The sequence below is a fragment of the Podarcis cretensis genome (assembly GCF_951804945.1).
Source record: "Podarcis cretensis genome assembly, chromosome: 3".
NCBI lineage: Eukaryota > Metazoa > Chordata > Lepidosauria > Squamata > Lacertidae > Podarcis > Podarcis cretensis.
Genome location: NC_137172.1, coordinates 77,693,554 through 77,718,813, shown reverse-complemented (window position 1 = coordinate 77,718,813; position 25,260 = coordinate 77,693,554). Strand labels below are relative to the sequence as shown.

At 46.8% G+C, this 25,260-nt stretch overlaps 1 protein-coding gene and 1 long non-coding RNA gene across 3 annotated transcripts in view; one reads left to right on the top strand and one right to left on the bottom strand.

Annotated features, from left to right (window-relative positions):
• SIM1 (SIM bHLH transcription factor 1) overlaps window positions 1–11,669 on the bottom strand; it is a 58,042-nt gene extending 46,373 nt beyond the window's left edge. Inside the window, exon 1 of one of the 2 annotated variants that reach the window (XM_079971640.1) lies at window positions 11,280–11,669. In XM_079971640.1, the coding sequence (XP_079827766.1) occupies window positions 11,280–11,454 (175 nt within the window). In that variant the 5' untranslated portion in view covers window positions 11,455–11,669. Of the gene's footprint in view, window positions 1–3,957; window positions 4,024–11,279 lie in introns of those variants that run through there. The other variant, XM_079971641.1, reaches the window with a different exon arrangement.
• Window positions 11,670–16,677: 5,008 nt separating this feature from the next.
• Window positions 16,678–18,410, top strand: LOC307213129. The gene is made up of 2 exons (XR_013837403.1): window positions 16,678–16,833; window positions 18,062–18,410. It is a non-coding gene; the product is annotated as an uncharacterized lncRNA (long non-coding RNA).
• The last annotated feature ends 6,850 nt before the right edge of the window (window positions 18,411–25,260 follow it).

The following is a 25,260-nucleotide window of genomic DNA, read 5'->3' as shown; positions in this document are numbered from 1 at the left end:
CAACCTTTATGTATTATTAGACCGCGGGGAATAACCCCATTTCCCTTCGCACCATCCACTGTGCAGTGATCTTTCCACCCATCTTTCTTATCTAGAGTAGTTCGCTGCCCTTGGAAATTGCAGCGTTGGCTTCCTGCAAACCTTCATTTCCGGCAGCTTTCTAGATCACGCATAATTTCGTTCCACAGCCCTGAGAAAAAAGATGTTACTATTGCTACAGTGCAGGGCTCTTTACATACCGATAAGCAAATAATAATAATAATAATAATAATAATAATAATAATAATAATAATGGACAGGTCCCTGCCTCCACGGAGTTTACAATCTGAAATAAACAATGAGGAACGCAAAACCGGAAAGGCAGGGCTTGGGTTGAGATGAGCAGAATCCTGCCGCCGCGTTTATTTAGTATGAAGCAGGTTCGGTGGGAAGCAGGGATGAGACCCTGGGCTTCGGAGCCACAGTTAGGACCTTCGGTTTGTTAATTCAAACATCAAACATCGGTTTGTTAATTCAAATATCCGACAAACATATTCTTTGCTGTCATCAAACTAATTAAGGCAGAATGCATGGAACTTGCTTTGGTAGATCTACTGCACCTTTGGACTTCTTTCACTCTTGGGCCGAGTTTGCACTAAGGGCTGTGCCCGAGTCTAGGATCTGGGAGTCCTGGGTTCAAATCCTCAGTTGGCTATGAAGCTCACAAGCTGATCTTGAACCAGTCACTGCCTCTCAGCGTGACCTACCCCACCCACAGCGTTGTTGTGAGGATAAAATGAAGAGGGGAGAATTATTTGCACCGCCGTTAGCTCCATGGAGGAAAAGATGGAATATAAATGCAACAAACAAAACCATAAATAACGCACAATAATAAAATTACCCTAAAAGTAAGTGCCAAGGGGAATGGTTCTCCCTGACACAATCTCCATCTATATACAGGTGTTTTATTTAGAGCAGGTGTGGGGAATATTTGGCCCACTAGGGTGTTGATGAACTACAACTCCCATCAGCCAGAACAAGCCCGGCCAATGGCCAGAGGTGATGGGAATTCTAGTTCAGCCGCATCTGGAGGAGGACAAAAGGCTCGTCACCCCTGGTTTAGAGAGACGGGGGAGCATTCCATCAGGTGAGCAGCCTGAAGTGGTACAGCTACTTCAGGAGATGCAACCAGCACCCAACGTTATACCTATTTCAGAATGAGTTTCGCTCAGCAAACACGCTGCAGCACGATCTGCTCTTGAATGTGGACACAGCGCAGCCCTGGACCAAAGAAAGTGGCTGCAGTAGACATCTCGATACCTTCTCAGGTAGTCAGCCCGCCGTGGGTTTTTCCTAATCTACAGAAGAAAAGCTTGTCACGTTCTTTTTAGCCGAAGAGGCTCGGGCTGAACCTCAGCTGGTTGCGGATAGCGCGGCCGTGGTCACTCTGTCCTTCCAATTCTCCAGCAACAGTCATATACTTGAGAGCCACTCTCCGTGTCTGTCCTGGTCCCTCAAAAGCTGGACTGAAGCAACCACCTGTCTTGGCCCACTCCGACCTCTAGTCTAGCCAAGGCCCCCTAAGAGCGCCTCTTCTCTGCTCTATCGCCGAGCCACGGCCCTTGTGCTACAAACCAGGCTCGCAGGAGACCGAGGGAATGCGTATGCAGCCCACCTTGACCTAAACCCAAGTATTGCTTCTTAATTGGATTGTTGTTGATGAGAAAGGAGTTACGGAAGGTGTTTTTTTTTTCTCTCTCTCCTCTCCCCCGTCTCCCTCCCTCCCTTCTACTGAGTGCTTAAATAATGCCATCTTTCCAGATGGCCTGATCTGCTTTTACTCTCGACGGCAACAGGAGATTCACGGCTGGCATGCGCGGCACTTTCAGGTTGCCAAAGCTCTTCCAAATCCATTGATCCGGGTTCACGAGAGACAGATAGCAGGAACAAGCCCGCGCGGGTCTACTCGGAAGTAAAATCCCACTGAGTTTCTCCCAAGCTAAAGCAACTTCAGTCAGAACTGCAGCTAAAGCTAAAAGTCACATGAACCACATTGGATTTCTCCAAGGAGCAGGCAGGCAGTCTTACAGACATTTGGCCGACTATATCGCTTTCAATCCCCGCCTCTGGGAAGGGTTTTTCCCCTCGCTTGTTCTCTGAGGTCAGCGCTCTCGGGTTGACGGTTGAGATTCCTTACAGGAGTGTGTCCCTAGTTTGGAGACATTTCACCAAACGAAAACCTGGTCCAAATCCAGGATGGGGGTTGTTTTTATCTCGATCATGCCCACCTCGCCCACCAAGTCTGCCCTGAAATACACAAGTTTGCGTTTAGACTGTGCAGTCCTATACATGCCTGCTCAGAACTTTGAGTTCAGTTCCGTGAGACTTACACTCAGCTAAATTCGCGTCTAAGACTGTCGCTATAGATCAGATGAGACTTCCTATGGAGCCAAGATACCGCCAAGGTCCCACGTGAGGCAGAGGTCTTCTGAGAATGCATTCTGCGCATCTCGGAAGTTTACTGATTGACTGTTTTGCTTATTAATGCTCACATTAAAAATAACAATACATATTAAACTGTCTCTCCTCTGCTCTGGACTCAGAGGAGAGCAGCGAGGACAACTGTGGCGCATCTGCTTATTCAGACTCGGCTCAGTCTCCCTGAAGGCTCCAGACGAGGAAGGTCTGAGTGGAGTTTGCCACATCCCAGGCTTGGCAGAGGCATGCGCAGTCTCTGACCCAACCCATTTCCCTCACCACGTGGCGGCCCTTCAGCCTCTCGGTTTGTCGAGGAGACCCTGATCATCAGGCGGCCATTTCAGCCTGCAGCTTAGAAAATGAGCACCTTTTAAACCCCCTCAGCAGACACTTCACCACTTTCTCGCTTATTTTACGGCTTCGAGGATTAATATTAATTCTACCCAGCGATAATATCCAGTGTCCTCTCCTCTCCTCACAAAGAAGGCAGGAAAGCAAAGCGCTTGACTTCGAACTGGGTTGAATTGAAACACACAAAATCGAGTATTCGAATCCTAGGGGCTGGAGCAACCTCGACAAAATCAGGCATGCCTCCGACACCACCGGCCGGATTATTGGGGAAACTGGGATTATTGAGGAATGCCGCAGTCCTATACACATTTACCCGGGCGGAGAGTAAGTCTCATTGGGATTTACTTCCGAGTAGATGTGCATAGGACTGGGCTGTAAATGACTCGCACACAATCAGAGGAAAGGGGGCTTGGACTGTCAGTCCTTTTAAGCGATCGTTCCAAGGGACCTCAAATTTCCTCGTTTCCGTGTATTTATTTAGGATGGTGTGTGTGTGAGGGGTGTGTGTGCTCTGATTACTGAGAACAAAAACCAAAGCCCCACACCGAGGAGACTGACTTTTCACTTCAACAGACTCGGGTTCTGCCATATTTAGCTATCCAGTTCACGATATTTGTTAATTAACTTTGCGCTGGATCGGCTCAGATTCGGCCTTACAGAACCATCAGTTGCTAGCGACCTCTACAAAATTTACGACCCTGCCCATTAAAAAGCACAAATCAGCTCTGTTTTACATGCATATAAAAACGTACGCAGAAACAAAGTGCTGTTTGTCTTTAATAATAAGTGGAATCCGGTGGTTTAATATGCTGTGATTAAAATAATATCAATAAATGGTATATCTGTAAAATCCACACAAACCCCACTGCCATAAGTTTTTTTAAAAAGAAAATCCTTAGGAAGCAGAACAGATATGGATTCATTCAGCCTTGGCAAGCAGAATCGTATTTTACCAGGAAAATAGACAACCCGATTAAGGATGAATCATATGCTCACTTACCTGGGGAAAAGTCCCATTAAACTCTATAGTATTGCTCTGTTAATCAGACCCATAAAACGATTCCGTTTTCCATGCTAACCATAACAACAGAGGAGGGGGGAAATCTTTGGGGAAGGGGGTGAGGAGGAATTATTTCACCACCTACTAACTTCACGACTGATGAAAATATCTGCAAACAGCTTATTAATTAATACCATTACCACCACCACCATCATTTTTTTATTCTAGCGATCGAGGCGGCTTTCCGCGAAGAAATTATGGGTTTTGCCAATCAGCCTGACCTCTGCTTTTCTCAGCCATAAATCTGCTTTTGGAGCAGTTATGCCGGGGTTTTCGTTCTGCACTTCACATTTCAAGTCCACATCAAAACTGGAATCAAACAAAGGGAGGCAGCTTAAAGGCTTTTAAATGAGAAAAACGTCTGTAAGAAAATAAACACTGAAACCCAATGCTCAATCATTTCCCTCAGCAGCAAGAAAAACAGCATTAAATCACCGATCCACGTGGGAAAGGGGGTTGTTGTTTTTTCTTCCTTTTCTCCCCTTTGTTGTTTTTGTTTTAAATACCGCCTCCCAACTAAAACAAGGCAATGGATTTCAATACTGAAACGCTAAACGCATTTATTTATTTAACAAAATAGTAGCTGCAAAATTATGGAGTGTAGAGTTGCCGAGCTGCATTGCTAAGCGATTTTGAGTAACCCTAAGCGGAGCGGCAAGAAGCTGCCGGTGCCTGTTCAAAACGCATGTCCCATTCAGTTTAATGGGGCTTTAATGGGGCTTACTGCATGGTAAGCGGGTATAGGATTGCAGCCTGATCACAGCGTCCAGAATCCAACTAGTGATAGAGTGACAGTATATATGTTTTCAAAATCCTCGCATTTCCTTATTTTTACTATCAAAAAATGATGTCAAGCGCCTGTTTAATCCGCCAGTCGGCCCACCCCAATGGAGATGGGATGATTTCAGAAGGAGGGTGTGTGTGTGTGTGTGTGTGTGTGTGTGTTTCTGGTCACGTAGTGCATAACGTACACACAGATACACCCACGCACGCACAATGCACACACACACACACAAACCCCACATATATATCTCAAACAATCGGAAAAACAGGAGAACACTGGGTGATCAATGAACATTTTCATAATTATCATCGACGTGAGAACCGCGCGGAAATTCCCTCCCCGCGTTGCTGCTGTTTTAACTTGCACTTTTACTTTTGAAACACCGCAAAAGAAGTACAGCAAGGAAGTTAGCAAGCCCTTTTTCGATGTACGGCCTGCGGGAAGGATTGCCTATCTCAGTCTTGCTGTCGTTAACCTTACAGCTCTTTTTGAAAACAACAGCAAAAAACGATTGTTCTAGAGAAGAAATGAATACTTAGAGGCAAAAACTCTGGACCGCTATTCTCCTTCCTAGTGGTCCAATTCTTGTAGCCCTTTTCAGACAACGGTGCAATCCAGCTCCGTCCAGTCCACACCCGCCCATTCCGCACACCTAAACAGCTTTCGTTCGTATCTGAAGAAGTGTGCCTGCACACGAAAGCTCACACCAATAACTAGCTTAGTTGGTCTCTAAGGTGCTACTGGAAGAAATTTATTTTTTATTTTATTTTATTTTGTTTTTTCCCCATGTACTTGAGTTCTCTCCTCTTGAAAGACAGGTGAAGGGGAAAAAATGAATCAAACGCTTCACAGTTTCAGTTGCAATTTTTAAGCAAGACTCCTACTGAATCATAAAAAAAAATTAATTACGAAATAAGCGAGAGAAATATCAAGCGCGCGCGCACAAAAATACCGACAACCAACGAACCTTTCCATCGCAACCAACCGGCAGGCGAAAACCCGCACTTTGTGTTTAAAGGTTAGCTCTAATATTCGTTCCTCAGACCTCTCGGCGTTGCCTGCGTGCACCCTCCTCGACCCCTCTGTCTCCCTGCCCCTCGGACTCATCCTCAAAATAGCCGTTTTATGTACTTGGGCAGCTATTGCATGCTTTCCACAAACCAATGTAACTGGGTCTATAGTTAATATCCTATTTAAATTACCAAAACTTCACTGAGAGACAGCCCCCATGGCTTCAGTGGGACTTGCTTCTGAAGACACCTCCTTGCCCCGTCTTTAAAGCAACGAAGGCCACTCCATGGTTTGGGCATCGGATTAAAACGTTTCTAGAAATCTATCCGCTATGGTTTGTAAACCCTTCACTATCTGGAGGACCTCGGGCCGTTCGATCTAATCTTGCACAGGCGTAAAGCAACAGCTACTTAATAACTGGTGGCCCTCAAGCATCTGAATGCAAATGCTGCATAGAAAATATTTTAGACAAGAGAGACGAAAAGACGTGTGGCATGCGCCTAAATCGCTGAGCTGTGTTTCTCTCCTTAAAATATTTTACCAAACTTTAGTAATGTTTGGGGAAACAACAACCGCAGCAACAGCTATCTACAACAGATGGGGCATGAAAGCAAGACAGGCTTGATGGTCTTCTGCTGCATTTCATTCTGCGAATAATGCAACCCTTGCAGCAGGGTTCCTTTTAAAAATGGTGCTGTCGTTCAGCTACTTGGCCTGATTTGGCTTAGCCAAGAGTCCTTCGATCGCTAACAGACGGTTCCTGAACTGGGCGCTGACGTAGAAAGCCTAGCAAGGCTCGGCCATAGCGTCATTCTCTCGTTTGGCCCTCATGCTCCCTCACTGCTTGTTTCTGGGTAGGAAGTTAGTCGGCTTCTCACCTTTAAATGTGCTTTTGTCCTTGGAGGAGAGGAGGGGGTGAGAAGAGGAGGAGGGATGTCCCCCATCTCCCATTTATTTGTAAAAGGATCAAGGCCAGAGCTCCTCCATAAACACAGGAAGGCGAAACGGAGTCCTGAATTTGACCTTTGCCCTCCAAACCGGCGTGAATACGAATTCACTTAAGATCTCTGGGGACTCGGAAGGAGAGAGATGCGGTAGGTTTCACGAGGTCTGGCATTTCCCTTCCTTGCCTTAACGCAACATCTGGAGAGCTCAGGAAAAGGCAGAAAGCGCAAGGTTGTCCATTCCCCACTCCCACTCCCCAAAAAGCGAATTGGTGCAAAAATAAATAAATCACCTACTACTGTCTGCGATTGCGTGCCACGGTGTGTCCATTCTCACAACATGCCCAGACCCGGATTCTAAGCAAATCCTACCCTATTCCACTGAGCATTTCAGGCCCTGTGAAAAATTCGGAAGAGAGGCGATGTATTTGCCTGTCTTCAAGAACCAGCCAAGAAAAACAAGTCAAAATCCAGAAACCAGCGGTAGCCCCGCTTTTAAGTGAACCTGCTGGCCTTTGATGTTCTAAGGCTTCGATCCCAAGGCGTACTTGAGGGAGAGGGAGAGGGAGAGGAAGAGGAAGAGAGCGCCCTTAGACCTGGGGGAACTAGTCCTACGTTGTTCAGCCGGGCTTGGTTTGCCAGTCGTCTTTAGGTCAGAGGCCCAGCACAGTTGATGGGTTGCTGATGGTCCCACGTGTACTTCAGAGGAAAGAGATGGCTTGATAATACGGGGGAGGAGGGCGGTGAACCCGTGGCCCTCCAACCGTTGCTTGACTCCAGCTCCCATCAGCCCAGTGTCCAATAGCCAGAGGTGATGGGAGCTGTCATCTAGGATCTGAAGGGCCGCCGACTCCCCCATCCCTGCCTTGCCATAGTAACAATAATGGTTTGGACACCGCTGGTTTGTTTCTGCGTCTGCTTCTAGCGCTCGCTTTCCTCACCCCACTGCTGTTCTCCTTCCTCGCCTTCCTTCAAGTGGCAATCCCGAACATGCTCAGTCCGGACCACACACAGACAGATCCTGGGACTCCTTCCACATGGATACAACCATTGAGAAAGGCAGCTGTGCCCGAGACCCTGCTTGGCGCCACTGAAATCGAGGGGGCTTCATCTAGGCGGCTAGGCTCAGGCCTGTAGGTCCCGATCCCTACCAACGTGCTTGGAAGAAGTAAGGAAGACCTTCAGCCCAGTCCGCAGCCCAATTAGCTCTTGCAGGCTAATTTTCTCTGCGCCCCACTCCCAAAATTAAGATATGCAGTGATTTTAACCAAAACGCAAGCCATCACATAAGATGCCTTCCCCATAACCCTTCCCTACCTTAGCCCACCCATATAAAGAGGATGGTTGAGGTGGGGGTGGGGAGAAAGAAGGAGAGAGGAGCGGGTGCGTGCTCAGGAAGAAGTTAAATTCCCCTCGCCTGAGGTGGGATTTATTTCCTAATCGCTGGATTTAGGCTTGCTGTCTAGTGACTGCAATGGGCTTGGGAGCTCATGGGTGTCGCGCGGTGCCCAGCGCCTTTAAGAGCGATCTTAATAATTAAAAATAAAAAAAATTAAAAATGTGGGGGGAGCCCACTTCGGGCAAGCACCGGTGCCAAAATCCAGGCCAACCTTAGCCATCCGTAGCTGGAGCTGAACACCTTTCAGTAAGATTTTTATTGAGATTTCCCCATGCAATGCAAGAAGATCACAGCTGCCTAAGATAGAAAACAAGAAAAAGAAGCAAAAGAGAAAGAGACAACAGAGATAAAGGAAGTCCGAGCCCCCAAAACTTCTCTCGCTGCCTCCGAGTGTGACAGACGCTGGGGCCATTACCCCAGCAGCGGATCTGGCTCGCTTTGCCCTTGACCACCTCAATTCCCTGGTGGCTTTCGCTCTCTCTCCTCTCCCCCCACCCCTTTCCTTTCTCTTTCCAGACATTCGCCGGCTTACAAACCAGGGGGAAGCTGGGACAGAGGATCAGCCCTTCTTTGCCTCCTCTGATTGCTCGCAGCCGACAAGCAACACCATATGCTTCTTCTGATCGCACAAGCCCGCGAGGGAGGCGCCGGTAATTGCGCAGAGCTGCTGCAAAGCACGCTCCGGAGGAAGCCCGCCGGGACCGAGGAAGCGGGCAAATCGTGGCTAATCATCTTTGGAGGAACCCCAAGGGCCCCCCACGGGCCCAATACTTCCACAAGTTCCGCGTGGACAGTCGAAAGGAGCCGCCTTTTCGAAAGGGGGAAATTAGGAAGGGAGGGTGCGCATAAAAGGTCTCCAAAAACTGTGCGCCGGAATGATAAGGTGACTTCATCGCCTTTGCATCTTCTCTCCCTCACCCCAAGAGTGATTAGCACCCTTCTCCTAAACACGGATATTTGGGAGCAGCGGCTCAGTGTACAACACACACACAGGCTGGATTGCTTTCCCAAACACAGAGCACTATCCAGCCGAAACTGAGCGCGCTTTAATCCCATCAACCGCGGTATAAAGGAATGCGGCACGTGTTGTGTATGCTGGTGAAGTTACCGGCTCTAGCTGGATCATGCCCACCTTGAAATCAAGGGAACTTCCTTGCAAACAAACGAAAATATGTATGTGCAGAAGGGGAATCTGGAGGTGCCTTGGGTATGTGCAGGACGGTAAAGGGAAAATAATAATCATCATCCCATCCCAAACTGCCTTGTTTTCATCTAATGCTTGTATAAATAACAGCAAGTTACATGTTACAAAGTATGGGTGCGATCCAGCCAAAGTTAATTGTGTTTAAATCCCTCTGGTTTCTTTTGCTGCTCTCTGACCATGTGTTTAACTCCCCCGCTTTCGGAAGCTAAAACGAATGAAAGTTGGATCCTGTTTTACGAAAACAGCCTGATGCATATTAATAAGTTGAACTGCACGTTGCAAAATATGCAGAACGCACAGCTGGGTCACAAGCCCAGTTATTTTGAAGTCCCCTCAATTTCAAAGGAACGTTTTCTGAGCAAGTATGATTGTAGACTTTCTGGGAAATAAATTCCACTTCAACTTATTTCCAAGTGAATTTGGTCGGGGCTGACTTTCTGTAAAAACAAACACCTTGCGCTTGTGTTCTCCTCGATTTCATAACTGAAATATCCTGTGGATGCGATCGCCTCACTTCCCCAATAAAACTACATATGTTCTTAAGGCTATAGCTATCCTAATGATTTGTTTTCGTTAACTCCGCCGGGAGAAATCCCCCCCCCCCCCATTTCCTATACCCCCTGGTTCCTGTTTATCTTTACAAAATATTGGTATCATCCTTAGTGAATTTTTCTAACCCCTTGCCCGATTTAAAAATAGCCACTGATCTTATAACGCCAAATATATATTTTAGATTAATCGGGATCATATTCATATCCCGATTCCATGTAGACGGGAAAGGAAGTCTCATTTGGTGACAGCAGAAAACACGAGGGGCCCTTAATCCAAAAAAGAGTTTGGAGCGACGCAAGGAAGTCCCAAGATTCTCTTCCGAGTTCATTCCCAACATATTTGGGATCCGGGTTTCACAGGAGAAAAGCCCTTGGCTTACTGACGTTTTTAAAGTACACAGGATCCTAGAGTAACAGTCTGATCTTTTTTTTTAAAAAAAAAAGCAAGCAAGCCGAACATTCAGCTAGGCAATGGGAATTTCCTCTTAAAAGCCGTTGCCAGAGGGGATCGAGGCCGATGTTCCTGGCTTTTCTTTGGATTCCCCCCCCCCCCTTTGAAGTTTGTCATACCTTATTATTAAGGAATCCTGTTCTCCCCCCCTTTTTTTTTTTTAATCACACTACTCCAGAAAAACACTCCAGCTATTTTCCCCATCCTAATCACCCAGAACGGGCAGTTAACGCGGCCTTGCTTCTTACGAAGAACTTTTAACACCAGGAAAGACTGTTTTTGTTTTTCGCTGACTACACCGCCGGCTAGATTCATGCCTTCTCAAAAACCTGGACCCTCGACATCAGTTCCAGATGTGCCACGTTCATGCATATTCAAAAGAGGCATTTAAATTCGTCGGCTCCTTCCTCCGCCCCCGCACCTTTCTCCACCGCGACGCGACGCATCTGTCCGCGGCTGCCTCCCTTTTTTTGCTCGGCACAGAAGCCCAGGGGCTGCGCGCTGTCGATCCATCCATGCAAATATTTAGCCTCGTATTAATTCATTTCCCCCACCTTCTCCTCCCCCCTGCCCAATTTATCTATAATAAATATGAGAGAATTGCCCTTTTGAGCAACGCACGTGGCTTCGCCGGGAGGGAGACGCGGGGCGGAGAGAGAAAATGCATTGTTTGTTTTACTGGAACAAGCAGCTGAGCTCTGAGCCTCGACGTGTTGACAAAGGTGCCAGCGGTTCCCAGCCAAACACATCCTATGTACCAAAGGGGGAAGTGTTTATGGGCAGGGAGGGAGAGAGGGGGAGCGAGAGAAGAGAAAGATTTATTTTTGAAAGAGAGTGGGGAACCACTCCAGAGAGCCGTCTGGTGCGAAAACTACAGAGGCCAGAGGAACAGGGCCACGAGGCGACTCCTCCTCGACGGCTCCCTTAGTCCGCTCTTAAACTACTGGACCAGATGAGAGGAGGAAGAGGCCCGCACTGCGGGCCTCCTGGGCTATCAAGGACATCCCCCCCCGCACTGATTAGGAAATAGGGGTGGGTAGCTGAATCCCGCGACAATGGGCACCTACCTTCGGGGAAAACCACCCGCATCTTCAGGTAGCTGGTGGTGAGCCTGATGATGGAGGCTTTATCCAGCTGCGAGGTGATGGCGGAAGGCAAAGGCAGCAGTTTGGCCAGTTCGTAAAACTCGCTGTTTTCTTTCTCCCGCCTAGTCCGGGCCGCATTTTTGGACTTCTCTTTCATGGTGGTTTCTTCCCCTTTCTTTCTGACAGTGTAAGCTCCACAGATGCATCCAAAAAAATAAACAAAAGTGTGCGTGCGGGCGCCTCGGTCAGTTCCAGCAAAGCATCGTGAAATTGTTTGTTGCTTTGTTTTGAAATCGCAAAGTCATTTTAAATTGCGCGCGCGCGAATGCTTAAGCTTCAGGGCGCGGGATGGTGATAGGTGCAAGACCATCTATTATTATTATTATTATTATTAAGGAGCTAATTATCAATGGGCTGTAAAAGTTGCGAATCCAGCTCTGGGAATCCAAAAGCGACTGGCAGAGAGGAGAGCGGCAAGATGGCTTCAGAGCTCAGCAATCCAGTCAGGGGGGTCCTTGATGCTTTCTTCCTGTCGTGGCTGAAAATGTAATTCCGGGCAAAAGAGACATGATAGCGTCTCTTCAAACGTTTGACAATCTCCAGGCCTCTCTAGCTCTTCCTCTCTCTTTGCGGGAAAAAAAGTGGCCGGGAATCTGCAGACGCAGGGACCGTTCCTTCAGGCTACTGTGAAGACAACAACGGCAGGGAGGTGAGACGGGGAGGTCGAAGGGTTTAATTCTCAAGGGGAAACATCGCACCTTGGAAGCATTCTGCGGTGTGTAAGTAAGTAAAGCCTTTCCCCGGAGGGAATGAGGCTGACATCCACCTGGGCAGTGAGTCCCACTGAACTCAGCTTTTGGAGTCAGGCACCTGTAGGATTGCAATTTTGCGCAATCCTGCGCACACTTCCTTGGGTGTAAGCCCCGTCGAGCCCAGCGGGACTAGCTTCCGAGGACTGCAACTGGGGCCAGTGAGTGTCGCTTTCAGCATTGGGAATGGGAGGAGGAGGAGGGATCAGATAGCCTCCCTTGGAAGCGGCACTGTTTCAAGTGGTGCCCATTCCTCCGAATAATCGAAACCAGGGGGAACGCTTCGGCTCTGCGTAACTCCATTAAACAATACATCACAGATGCAGAGTCTTTAACCAAGTAAAAACAAAAAGTAATTACCACCACCACCATTATTATTTAGGGCCCAGTCCCATGCAGATGTTCTTATCACACTCTGTTGATATCAGTGTTTCTCAGATTCTGTTCATTTTAACAGGATTCGCGCAGATTTCCCCAATAATTTGGGCCCCTTGTTGCTGATATTATTATTACTATGGTGTCAATCTCCCATTTCCTCCTAGCAACCAGTTCTTAGGAGAAAAATACAATCAATGATGCAGCCGGAAAGAATTGTAGTGTTGGAAGGGACACCGACACCGAGGGTCATCTAGTCCAACCCCCTGCAATGCGAACGGTGCTTCCGACCCAGAAACGAGTTAGGCCGGATTCCTTCGCTTAACGTAGTGTCCGGTCTTGTTTGAAACCCATTTGAACCAGTTCAGCTATTAAATCCGGTACTCTGGCTTAAACACTTTGAGGATGGAGGCACCTGTGGATAATGAAATCAGCTAGTCCCTCCTCTCCCCCCTCCCTCTATTTGGATCTCAATATGGAGAGGGAGGGATGGTAGGATCAAACAGAGACCTCTGTCGCTCTGCCCTTGGAGAACCCTCCGCAGCTGATCCCGTTCGGGTCCCTTGCAAACGCTCCTTCCAAAATCATTCTCTTGCACTGCTACGCAGAGCTCCTTCGAAGGGAGTGCTCCCACCCGCTTTCCCCAAAACAGATTTTCGCAGCAAGGGAGAGCGTCAGATAACCTTTATCTGAGCGCCACATTGGGGGGGGGGAGTCCGGATGATGTTTGGCCAAGTCCGAAGGGATCGCACCTCCCCGCTCCCCAAAACAGCCTCGGGGGCCCTCGCCTCCCCCGCCCTCTCGCGTGCCCTTCGGCCACTTACCTTCTGTCCCCGCGCCCAAGGTGACAATCTCGGCGCTTGAATGAAACTCAGGAAGATGCTCCCAAGGTGGAGAAGAAGTTAGCTTCCCCTGCCTCGGGCAATGGAGTTTTCCTCCGTCCCATCTCGCTTCGGTTTCTCCCAGGTTCGCCCTGGGCTCTAATCTGGGATGAAGAGGGGCTATTAATGAAGATCCCTTAATTTCCGGCTGAGAAATGCCTAATAAACTTCTGGATAGCCAAAAGGGCTTTTTAGCACAACTTCATTTCTCAGTCCTGCTTTCTTCTAGCCCGGCCTTAATGCCACTCACAGAGCTAGCTCGCTTCCTATTGGAACGGGGCTCCGAAAGGCCGGCCTCTCACTGGCTGGGCGGCGCAGTGACGTCACCGCATGTCGGACACACCCCTTTTTACCCTTGCGCGCGCCGCGTCCGGTTTCTGACCTCCGCGCTCCTAAGGAGGGGACGCGCCAAGAAGCGGCTGGATCGCTCCGCTCCGGGATCCCAGGGAGATGAGAAGGAAAGCACCCCGACGGCAGCTCTTCGACAGTCCTGGGGAAAGAGCACCCCGCTCCTATTTCTGCTCGCGCCAGGCTCTTGTTAAACCACTTTGCTTCTTGCAACTGGAGAGACAGGAGGGTTTTGAGAGTCATGGTCCCCGCTGGACCGGCGCTCTTCCAAAGAGGCAGATCCCTGGTGCATGTGAACTTGGAGGCATCGAACGCAAATAACGCCCGTGGGAAACTCAAGGAAGAGTGAAAACGTTTAATGGCCTCAGAGTCAGACCCTAAACTTATTGGCCGGCGTTTAAAAATAAACCGTATCCACTTCTGTTGTCAACGGGGTTTCCTTCCGAGTGATCAGTTTGAGGATTGCTGACCCAAATTCGAGCACATTATTTGGAAATATATTTTCACGAATTTCTATAGGACCAATTTATTGTCAGAGTTTTAGGACAGAGGTTTACTAGCCTCTAGAAATAGATAACAGAGCAGAGTAGTAATTGTTTAATAACAGAGCAGAGTAGTAATTGTTTAGGATCTGTACAACCCACGCCTCCTTAATGCGCTCTCGTGCCGGTTTGAAGGACAGTCACACGTTGGGACGCGGCGCGCCACTCTTGACGATTCAATAAAACAGGAATCAGCTTTAAATTATCTGTTGGCAGAAGTGGGGCGAACTGCAAGAAGAAGAAGAAGAAGAAGAAGAAGAAGAAGAAGAAGAAGAAGAAGAAGAAGAAGAAGAAGAAAGTCTTGCTAGCTGATGATAATGGAGGCGGATTCAGAACTGGAAGTGAAGAAAATACGCACATATACAACTGGAGGGCTGGCCAAATCCTAGGAGAGAGAATTAACCCCGCAATCCTCAGCACATCGTTCCCTCACTTCGTGTGTTTTCGGACGGCAGCCTGAAAGTGTTTCAGAAGCAAAACAACATGATTATCAAGAGCTCCCTTAGCCAAGGTCTGCCGCGCAAGTTTTCGCCTGGTGATGGAGGGATTACAACTTCTCTCGTTTTAAGTAAATAAGCACCGAAAATGAGCAAATAAAATGTGTAAATGTGCAGAGAGGTAATGTACAGGTGTGTGTGTATGTATCTCTATCTACACACACACACACGCACACGCACTCACACACACACACACACACCTGCCTGGTTACACGGGATGCTTCTGTTGTCTTACATTACAATAAGGCAAGGCCAATAGAACACAGTGGGACTTACCTCCGAGTAAACACGCATAGGCTTATTTTGCTGCCAACCTATTATATACACTTGTCTGGGCTGTTCGTGTCAATGGGACACGTCAAAGGTTGCGCTGTTCATTAGTTGTTATCCAGCAGTGCTTTAAAAGCCCAGTTAAAATTCCCTTCGTTTCCGTTAGATGTTTGGATTAAAACCATCATCTCTACGGGTTTTTAAGGGACTAACTAAATAGAGCCATGGCTCTGCTTGCCTTTGGAAGACGACTCAGAGAGGCTGTTTCTTTTAAGGATCACCAAGGCGCAGAACGGTTTGGGAAAGCGATGCCTCAGACGCTGGATCCCGAACACGCGCAACCCGTTTCCAATATGGATAGGATCAAACTGCACAAGTAATTTCTCAGGGATAAATGCAGGGAAGGGGGTGAGGTGGACGAAGCCTGTCTAAACCCACAGGATATACTTAAAGCATATCTTTTATATCTGGTCTTTTGGGTTCATCTATTTAGCCCTATGGGAAGAGCAGGCAGGCGGCATAGTAGTGTGGATTGTGTTTGCTCTCTCTACTGATCTGAAATGAAACGTGCCTCTAAAGCCAATTATGTGCATGCTCAGGGGGGCAACTGACTAAGCAGCCACTGACTACTAAAATTTCACGGCCAGGCCCGGAAGACGATGTTTTGCTAAGGCGACTGGTGGCAAAAGAATTTCCTTCTTTTGCTCAACTATTAAAAGCACCAGAGTCCTGTTCCTCTATATATATACAGAGAGAGAGAGAGAGAGAGAGCATACTTGGGGACATGATCCTTGATTTAATGCCATTAAGTGTTTAATCTACCCTGATCTGCTGTTTTGTTTGTCTGACAACGGCTAAATGTTATGCAGGTGGAGTTTTCGGATGGGGAAAAAAGTCCTTCTACAGAGGCGTTCCCCGTGGCTTAGAGATTTGTACGTCATAAAAGGAGAATGTGGATTTCTCCGGAAGATTTTTATTTTGAAAAACTGTTTGGATCCCCCCCTTTTCTAAATGGCCCTCGCCTTGAAACTTTGGACACAGGCAAGACATAAACATAATAATAATAATTATTCCAAAAATGTCCTCAAACTGTCGCTTAATACGAACCCATATCTTGGAGCCTTTAAGCTTCCAATAGCGGAGACCAGCTTTCCCTTTCTTCCAGCCCTAAAGGGATGCAGGAAGAGATCACAGCTTCCAAGTTAAATGCGCTCTGGGGCAACGTGCCTTCCAAGGGAGCAGGCGCCTGAACTCGAAATACATTTAGTGGGAAAGCCTATTTGCCAATAGACTCCAATCCTAATGCATCCCTATGAGGGAGTTAAGACTGTGAGACTTGTGTGAGTCAAAGTGTTTGGGATTGGCTTGCACCTTGGCAGTTTACAGCCGAGCTTAATGGTGGTAAATTTATTCTATTCCTCAAGAGGGTGGTAATCTTTAGATTGTTTGTTTGTTTTCCCGATGCAAAAGTGATATCAATAAGAAACCAATGGCCTTCTTTAAAAGCCAAAACAAAACAGAATTCAACGCGTACAGCTTTAAGTTGGGTGGGTGGGAAAGGAGTGGACGGTCCAGGAGAGATAAATAAGAGAGGCAATGCCATTCCTTCTCTGTGGGCCGATCTACACGCTCTGCCCAGCTCAACCGAATACTGTACTGAGCCAAGCCGCTCTTTATAAGGAGTGGGGGGAATCGGTTTCAATTCCAGTCGTGGAGTTTAGCCAGGGTGGGGATCGGGCAGAGAAGACGCAGCTCCCAAACGAAGCTATAATCGCTCCAGTAACAGACTGAAGGAGGAGATGATTTCGTTAGAGGTAGGAAAGGAAGTGCCATTAATTCCTTGTCCCCCGACGAGTCCTTCGCAGACCTGCGATTAAGGCCACCGATCGGGGGCGGGAGAGAGACGTTTCCATTGCGTCGTTTCCTCCCTTCCACACTCCCGTCGCTCGCAGCAAACCCTCTGATCGACAGAGGGGCGAAAACCACGTTAGGGCCGCGCCATCCCACCCCCTCGTACGTTGTCACTTGCGAGGCCGTCTAGGGGATTGAAACGCGCGAGCCTGAGCTCAGAAGGATCCTGCAGTCGCTGTGAGGGACAGGGCGGCCTGCAGGAGGCTTCCCCCGAAAAGAGACTCCACTGAGGTCAGGGGGGCTCAGTCCCAACCGAGTGTGCCAACGCGCCCTGGGCCTTTCAGGCCGACCTGCTGCTCCCCGTCGCAACTTTCGACGGCCGTTTGGCCGCCTTGATTCGCGGTTGAAGCCCGCAAGTCTGTCCGCCGCGAAACGACAAGGCGTCGGGTATCTATGGGGATTTGGCTACTTGGAGAGGGGAAAGGACGGGAAATGGAGCCAGTGGATTGGGGCTTCACTAAGGCCCTGGGGGTGGTTCTAATATTGTGCTTTAAATTGTTGTAGCCCGCCCCGGGACTTAAGGGTGAAGAGGGGGTGATAAAATAACAACAAACACCACGGCTTCCAGCAGCAGCAACAACAGATTTAATCAATTCATTGGTACTTTGGGCTTGGGGGTTTAAACAGAATAATAGAATCAGAGAATTGTAGAGGTGTAAGGAACGGTCAGGGTCGTCTAGCCCAAACCCCTGCGATGCAAGAATCTCGACTAGATCATACATGACAAATGGCCATCCAACCTCTGCTTAAAAGTCTCAAAGGAAGGAGAGTCTACAACCTCCCAAGGGACTCACGCCACCGTAGAACAGCTCTTCCTGTCAGAAAGTTCTTCCTGATGTTTAGTCAGAATCTCCTTTCTTGTCACTTGAACCCACTGGTTCGGGTCCTAGCCTCAGGAGCAGGAGAAAACAAACTTGCTCCATCTTCCACGTGACAGCCCTTAAGATATTTGAAGATGGCTATCATACAAAACAAGAAGAAAGAAATGTGCTTACGTTGCTAGCTTCAGGATTGCCAACACTTTCAAGCGCCCTCTCTCTCTCTCTCTCTCTCTCTCTCTCTCTCTCTCTCTCACACACACACACACACACACACACACACACACACACACACACACACTGCTTTCTAGAGATGCACAAAGGACGCACGCAGGGCTCTCCTTTACAGCTGACAGCCCTGGGACAGCGCGCAAGATCAGTTGCATCGCTTCAGGGACGAACCAAAGTGAAACAGACGAGCAGCCGAATGGCTCCTCTTAGCAAGCAACGCTGACAGTCAGTCCGATCCACAACTCACGGAGCGACCCAGGAGCTTCAGATGATGGAGCTGCGTTCATTTGGATATGTGTTTCAGGGGACTTCCCAACCCTCGAACAGCTGCCAGATTTCCGGGGCCTTGGGGACAAAGGAGTGATGTCCAGCCAGGAAACGGATCAAACCCCAACACCCCTCCTTTGAGGAATTAAACATTGCTGTACTGGTGTCAGGCTGATTAAATGAAGTGGGATATATATCCCATATATTGCCGTGGTGCAGTTATGGAGCTTTAGGCCCCCTTCTTCAGAAAAAAGAGATGAGGGCTAGCCATGCTGCCTTGGGGTGGAGGTGGGGGGCTCTCCTATTCATTCTGCTGAGAGGAGCCCTTGACATCATTGACCCAATGCAGTTGTTGTTGTTTAGTCGTTTAGTCGTGTCCGACTCTTCGTGACCCCATGGACCAGAGAACGCCAGGCACTCCTGTCTTCCACTGCCCCCCGCAGCTTGGTCAGACTCATGCTGGTAACCTCGAAAACACTATCCAACCATCTCGTCCTCTGTCGCCCCCTTCTCCTTGTGCCCTCCATCTTTCCCAACATCAGGGTCTTCTCCAGGGAGTCTTCTCTTCTCATGAGGTGGCCAAAGTACTGGAGCCTCAGCTTCACAATCTGTCCTTCCAGTGAGCACTCAGGGCTGATTTCCTTCAGAATGGAGAGGTTTGATCTTCTTGCAGTCCATGGGACTCTCAAGAGTCTCCTCCAGCACCATAATTCAAAAGCATCAATTCTTCGGCAATCAGCCTTCTTTATGGTCCAGCTCTCACTTCTATACATCACTACTGGGAAAACCATAGCTTTAACTATACGGACCTTTGTTGGCAAGGTGATGTCTCTACTTCTCAAGATGCTGTCTAGGCCTGTCATTGCCCTTCTCCCAAGAAGCAGGCGTCTTTTAATTTCGTGGCTGCTGTCACCATCTGCAGTGATCATGGAGCCCAAGAAAGTAAAATCTCTCACTGCCTCCATTTCTTCCCCTTCTATTTGCCAGGAGGTGATGGGACCAGTAGCCATGATCTTCGTTTTTTTGATGTTGAGCTTCAGACCATATTTTGCACTCTCCTCTTTCACCCTCAATAAAAGGTTCTTTAATTCCTCCTCACTTTCTGCCATCAAGGTTGTGTCATCTGCATATCTGAGGTTGTTGATATTTCTTCCGGCAATCTTAATTCCGGCTAGGGATTCATCCAGCCCAGCCTTTCGCATGATGAATTCTGCATATAAGTTAAATAAGCAGGGAGACAAAATGCAGCCTTGTCGTACTCCTTTCCCAATTTTGAACCAGTCAGTTGTTCCATATCCAGTTCTAACTGTAGCTTCTTGTCCCACATAGAGATTTCTCAGGAGACAGATGAGGTGATCAGGCACTCCCATTTCTTTAAGAACTTGCCATAGTTTGCCATGGTCGACACAGTCAAAGGCTTTTGTATAGTCAATGAAGCAGAAGTAAATGTCTTTCTGGAACTCTCTAGCTTTCTCCATAATCCAGCGCATGTTTGCAATTTGGTCTCTGGTTCCTCTGCCTCTTCTAAATCCAGCTTGCACTTCTGGGAGTTCTCGGTCCACATACTGCTTGAGCCTTCCTTGTAGAATTTTAAGCATAACCTTGCTAGCGTGAGAAATTAGTGCAATTGTGCGATAGTTGGAGCATTCTTTGGCACTGCCCTTCTTTGGGATTGGGATGTAGACTGATCTTCTCCAATCTTCTGGCCACTGCTGAGTTTTCCAAACTTGCTGGCATATTGAGTGTAGCACCTTAACAGCATCATCTTTTAAAATTTTAAATAGTTCAGCTGGAATACCATCACTTCCACTGGCCTTGTTATTTGCAGTGCTTTCTAAGGCCCATTTGACTTCACTCTCCAGGATGTCTGGCAATGCAGAGAAATGTGCAATTTAGGCTGGCTGGAAAGAAGGGAATCCCATGGAGGGCAGTGGCGGGCTTAGCAACAAGGAAAAGTGCCTGCCCTGGTCCTCTAACTCTCACCATTGTCAACCCAGCATTGAAGACTGCTCACATTACTTTGGGTTGTGTGTTGTTGCCAATGGGTGGAGGTTCCAAAAAGTTCATTGATGCCTTTCAGGAGGTGTCAGAAAACCAAGTTTCCAACTGGTTCTTCTAAGTAACAGACAGCAGAATTACTGACAGATTTTCTTGAAAAGCTGCCCTTTTCAGTTCTAGCAGTGCTTCTCCTTAGGTGGTAGCTTTGATTCGTTTTTATCTCACACACAAGTTAAACTGGAATACTGGAATCGCAGCCAAAATGAATCTTATTCCCATCCTAAAACAAAGGGACACTCCACCCTTACATTCTTAGATGCCACCCATTTATGTTTAAATGTATATCCCAGTTTTCTGCTGTTGAACAGAACCCAATGCAGGTCATAGTCATACCAAAACTGTAACAAAATCACAGGAAAAGAGATAACAACATAAAATAATGCACACGCTTCCCATTCACTGGTTGCAGGGGGAAAAAAAGGAAAGGTGGGGAATCCAAAAGATGCTTGTGTGGCAACACTTTTCTGACAAATATAGCTGGACCAAAATACTGTTTGACTGCTACAGGAACTGTGGGCAAAAGCTGTCCAACTTTAGGCTGCAATCATAGAAATGGGAATAAATTTCATTAAACCTGATGGGGCTTTCTTCTGAGTAGACATGTACACTGTTAACTTGCCATCTTATACACACCTTCCCACCTGCAGTAGGACGTGCTGCTGTGTAAATAGGCTCAGGGTGCACAGTACCCAATTCTGAAATATGTTCCCATTCTAAAGTCCCACAGTACATACACTACATTTGCTGTAGCCTAAAAAATGTTACTGCAGGCCACAAGGTAAGCAGCAGCACAAACACAAGTTGCAACATACACAAGTTATCTACAGCCCACCATTTCTCCTCCAAGTCACTCCATAGTATCCTGCAGTCCATTCACAGAAATAAATGCAACTCTAATAAAAAGGAAATGATAGATTAAATATTCATTTTCAAAAGTTTCACACTGCTGTTGCCCTCCTCCTCTCTAACAAATACTGAACAAATCAAAAAACATCAACAATTCCCAAGCTTTTTAAACTCCCCTCTTCTATCTGCTTACAAAGAGTGCTTTGAGTTGTTTGGAGGTGTAGCCTTGAAGGAAACAGCTTTGAGCATGCTCAGAACATCTCCTGGGTCTACCCAATAGGTTGGCCAGTTAATATTAGATATATTGGCTGGATTGAGATATTGATAACAGGAGGGAGAGGAAAACTGTACAACTAGGGCAAATAGTCAGTAGCTCTGGCAAGATAAAATTCTCTTTTTCTGCCTGGAGAGAGATGCATGAGGCCTCCTGTCCATAGCAATAGTTCTGGATTGAGATTGGCTGGCTGGCGCAGAGAGGTGGGTAGCCAGCAAACAGGAGATTGACAGAAGAGTATCCAAGACTTTACAGTGAAATGGGTTCTGGAGAGGAAAAAGTGTAACTCTGAGATAAGGGGCAGGGAGATTTTTTTTAAAAAATACAGGGCATTTCACTTTATTAAATAAAATCAAAAATAAATAATGAAATGTTATGAAGAAGGAATAAAGTGCTGTCTGAATGCAGCCTTTGTTTACTTGGGAACCCAGGTAAATGTGCATAGAATTGCAGTCTATTAGTATCAGGGCCCATGGTGATGGTGAACCAGATGCCTCACTTAAAAAAATTAATCAAGTCAATCAAACCCAGGGAAGGAAAACACTAGTGTAGCAGTAAATTGTGAAGTGTAGATCCATGCACATATATAGCATGGTGTCATGGCAGGATGACAGAGAGGAGGAAGTGGATCCAGGCGAGGGGTGTAGCTGGGACTGGGACACACTGGGGCAAGCAGGGAATGGGGAAGGAAGTACTCATGGCGGGAAAAATCTGCAGCTGAATCAGAAGAGATAGCTTTGGAACAGGGGGAGAGTGAGCAAGGGCTAGTACAGATGGAGACTACCAAACACAAGCCTACATTGTTAGAATACAAAGAAGAAGACCCTTGGACTACAAATCTGCGAAAGATGCGAAAGAGGAGGGAGGAAGCCCCTGGAACATCTGGAATATCTGAATTTAAAAGAAATAAGAAATATGACTGGGGCTTCCTATTTGAGTATGGATTGGTTGATCTTCTGCAGCAGCTGGTGTTAAGTACTTTGGATGGAAGAAATTCTGATGAGACCGAGCTGGAACTTCCCCGAAACCTGAGGACCAATGAGGAGGGCTATCAACAAGATCGGCAAAGAGAGACTGACAAGGACTTAAAGGCCTCAGATGTGAGGAACCCAGGCTAAAAACTGTTGTTATGGATGTGGGGACATTTGGAAGGGACAGAAACCGGGGCTGGGGGGGGGGGAAAGGAGAACTTGTTTTTAAATCTTTATGACTTTTGTGTTTGATTACTATGACCTATTTTTAAGATTAAAGGGAAATTCGTGGAAGGAACTCGAGTCGACCTTAGAAAAGGCTTTAACATTTATAAGAAAATTGGATAAGTAAAATCTGGCCAAGTAAATGGTTTCTTTTTATATATATATATATATATATATATATATATATATATATATACACACACACAATAATAATATGCAAAGGATGAGAGATATGAATTTGCTGAGCTAATTTAACTGAACTAGGATGTATGAAGGGGGGGTGGGGGGAGGTTAAGAACTGGGGTTAGGAAAGTAAGGTTATGAAATTTTATACGTGTTGTCTTTGTCTATGTGTGTGTATGTTTGTCTTCATAAAATGTGAAAATTTAATAAAAATATTAAAAAAAAAAAGGAAGTAGTCATGGCGTGATGGAGGATGGCGATGGGATGGAGGTCAGTGTACAGGAACCAGAGCAGCAGGACCCATCACCAGAGCCAGAGGGCCCTGTCTTCACAAACACAGTGGGCTCTGAGGTGTAGGGAGCAGCAGGAGTGGCACTCTCGGAGGCAAGGGCCCACAACTCAGCTCCCTAGCTGGCCAGCTGGGGCTTGCTAGCTCTGGGAAAGGGGTGTGTGTAATTCCTCTGCTGGAGTAGGCTTGGAACAAGTGAGGGTCACCTGCCTCATCAAGTCCAGATGCTGCAGTCAGCATGCAAAGTACCAAAGGGCAGCAGAGCTGAGGGGCTGTGCCTGCTCAACTGCCTGTGTTAAATGAGCTTGGCTTGGATGTACCTGGACCTCTACGGGACTGTAGTTTGTGGGATGTAATCCATTGGGAGCAGTCAAGTAGAACATTCCTTGTTTTGCTAGAGTGGACATGCAAGGGAATGTTTGGTCCAGCCAGTGGAAACTTCCTGTTCCTCCTGGGGCATCCTTCTTTGCATGTGACTTGTAGGTGGGCATGGCCTTTCCAGACCTGGCTAAAGGTCCAGTCACACTGCCACCTTTCTCTCTTTCATCTTCCCTTTCAACTTGCAAACTTCCTGGACTGCTAGCCTGCAGTCACTAGGTCAACTCCCATATGGGGTAAACCTTTTTGTACATGTTTGTAGCTTTAAGCCTAAAGCCTGCCTTCAGGGATCACACTGTGCTCTGCCTGATTGTAGGTAAAACTACTTTTGTTACTTATGGATAAGACTGTGGTGTATTTTTAGGAGGGATTCAAAAGGGGATCTTACCAGGAACACACAATTCAGTCTGAGCTAGATTGAATTGTATAATAGTAAAAGGCTCAGACGAGTCAGCAACTTGTTTTCTGCTACGTAAAGGGAAATGCACTCTGCTAAGTAAAGGAATTTGCTAGTGCAAGTTAGGAAGGATATTAATAAACAATATATCCTCTCCTGCCACCCTCAACATTCCCACATACTTTGGGTTTGGCTTAAAGTTTTTTTTCTAGTTATAGCAGGAACACTTGGGATCTCATCTGATTTCTGAAGGAACAGGAACGTTGATTCAGAGAAGAAAAGGGTGGGTCACTCATTTCACTAGTCTCAGGTAGAACTGTATTTTTGGAGAGAGTGCTTCTGGACTCTTGCAATGGTATGCATATCTCTCCAAGACTAGGTCTACCTATTTCAAAATATCAATGGGATTGCATACAACTATTCAAGTCTGTGATCAATCACCATTTGCATTAATAATACTTAAGGTTGCCTAATCTCTTTTGAATTGTGTTCCTAATGTCCCAGGGAGTGGTCTGAAAGCCCATGATGTAATTCTACTATTCAAGATACAGAAGTCCGCCTGGGTGGGAAGCCATGAGTAAAGCATTTGTAGGCTGCTCTTGAGCAGCTGTGTGGTATATAGTGGAAAAAACCCTAGACTTAGACTAGAAATACCTAGGTTCAAATTGCTACTCCTTGGTAAAGTTCCTTGGTGCCCTTTGGTCAATCACTGCTGTCAGGAGGATGAAGATAGCCCTTGAACCCAAAGGTCAATGTGTGAGAATTGGGCCAACCACAGGCATGCCAGGAGAAAAAAATAGGATACAGCAAATAACTACTGCTACTAAAAAGAATAAAATAACACCATTGCTCCTTGTGACAGTTGTCCCCAGCTCATGCAAATACAAAAACAATAATACAGTGGTACCTCGGGTTAAGTACTTAATTCGTTCCGGAGGTCCGTACTTAACCTGAAACTGTTCTTAACCTGAAGCACCACTTTAGCTAATGGGGCCTCCAGCTGCCGCTGCACCCCTGGACCACTATTTCTGTTCTCTTTTTTTTTTGTATATAAATTTTTATTAATTAACATCAAAACAAAACAAAATATATTAATTTCACATCGTTTTTCACAACTTATTTCCTTTTTGGACTTCCCTCAGCTGTTCCGTAAATCATCCATAGTTATAATTTTAATTACGCATTTCTCAGATTTATATTGACATTGTTTATCTCTTTTTTCCTATTCCCTTTAGACAATACTTCTTACTTTTTCACAGTGCTTCTTTAAATCCCTTAAGCGTCATCTGTCCCTCACTTATATATTCCAGATATTCCACAAATTTCCCCCAGTCCTCAATGAACTTTTGGTCTCTTAAGTATCTAATCTTCCCTGTCAATTTATCTAGCTCTG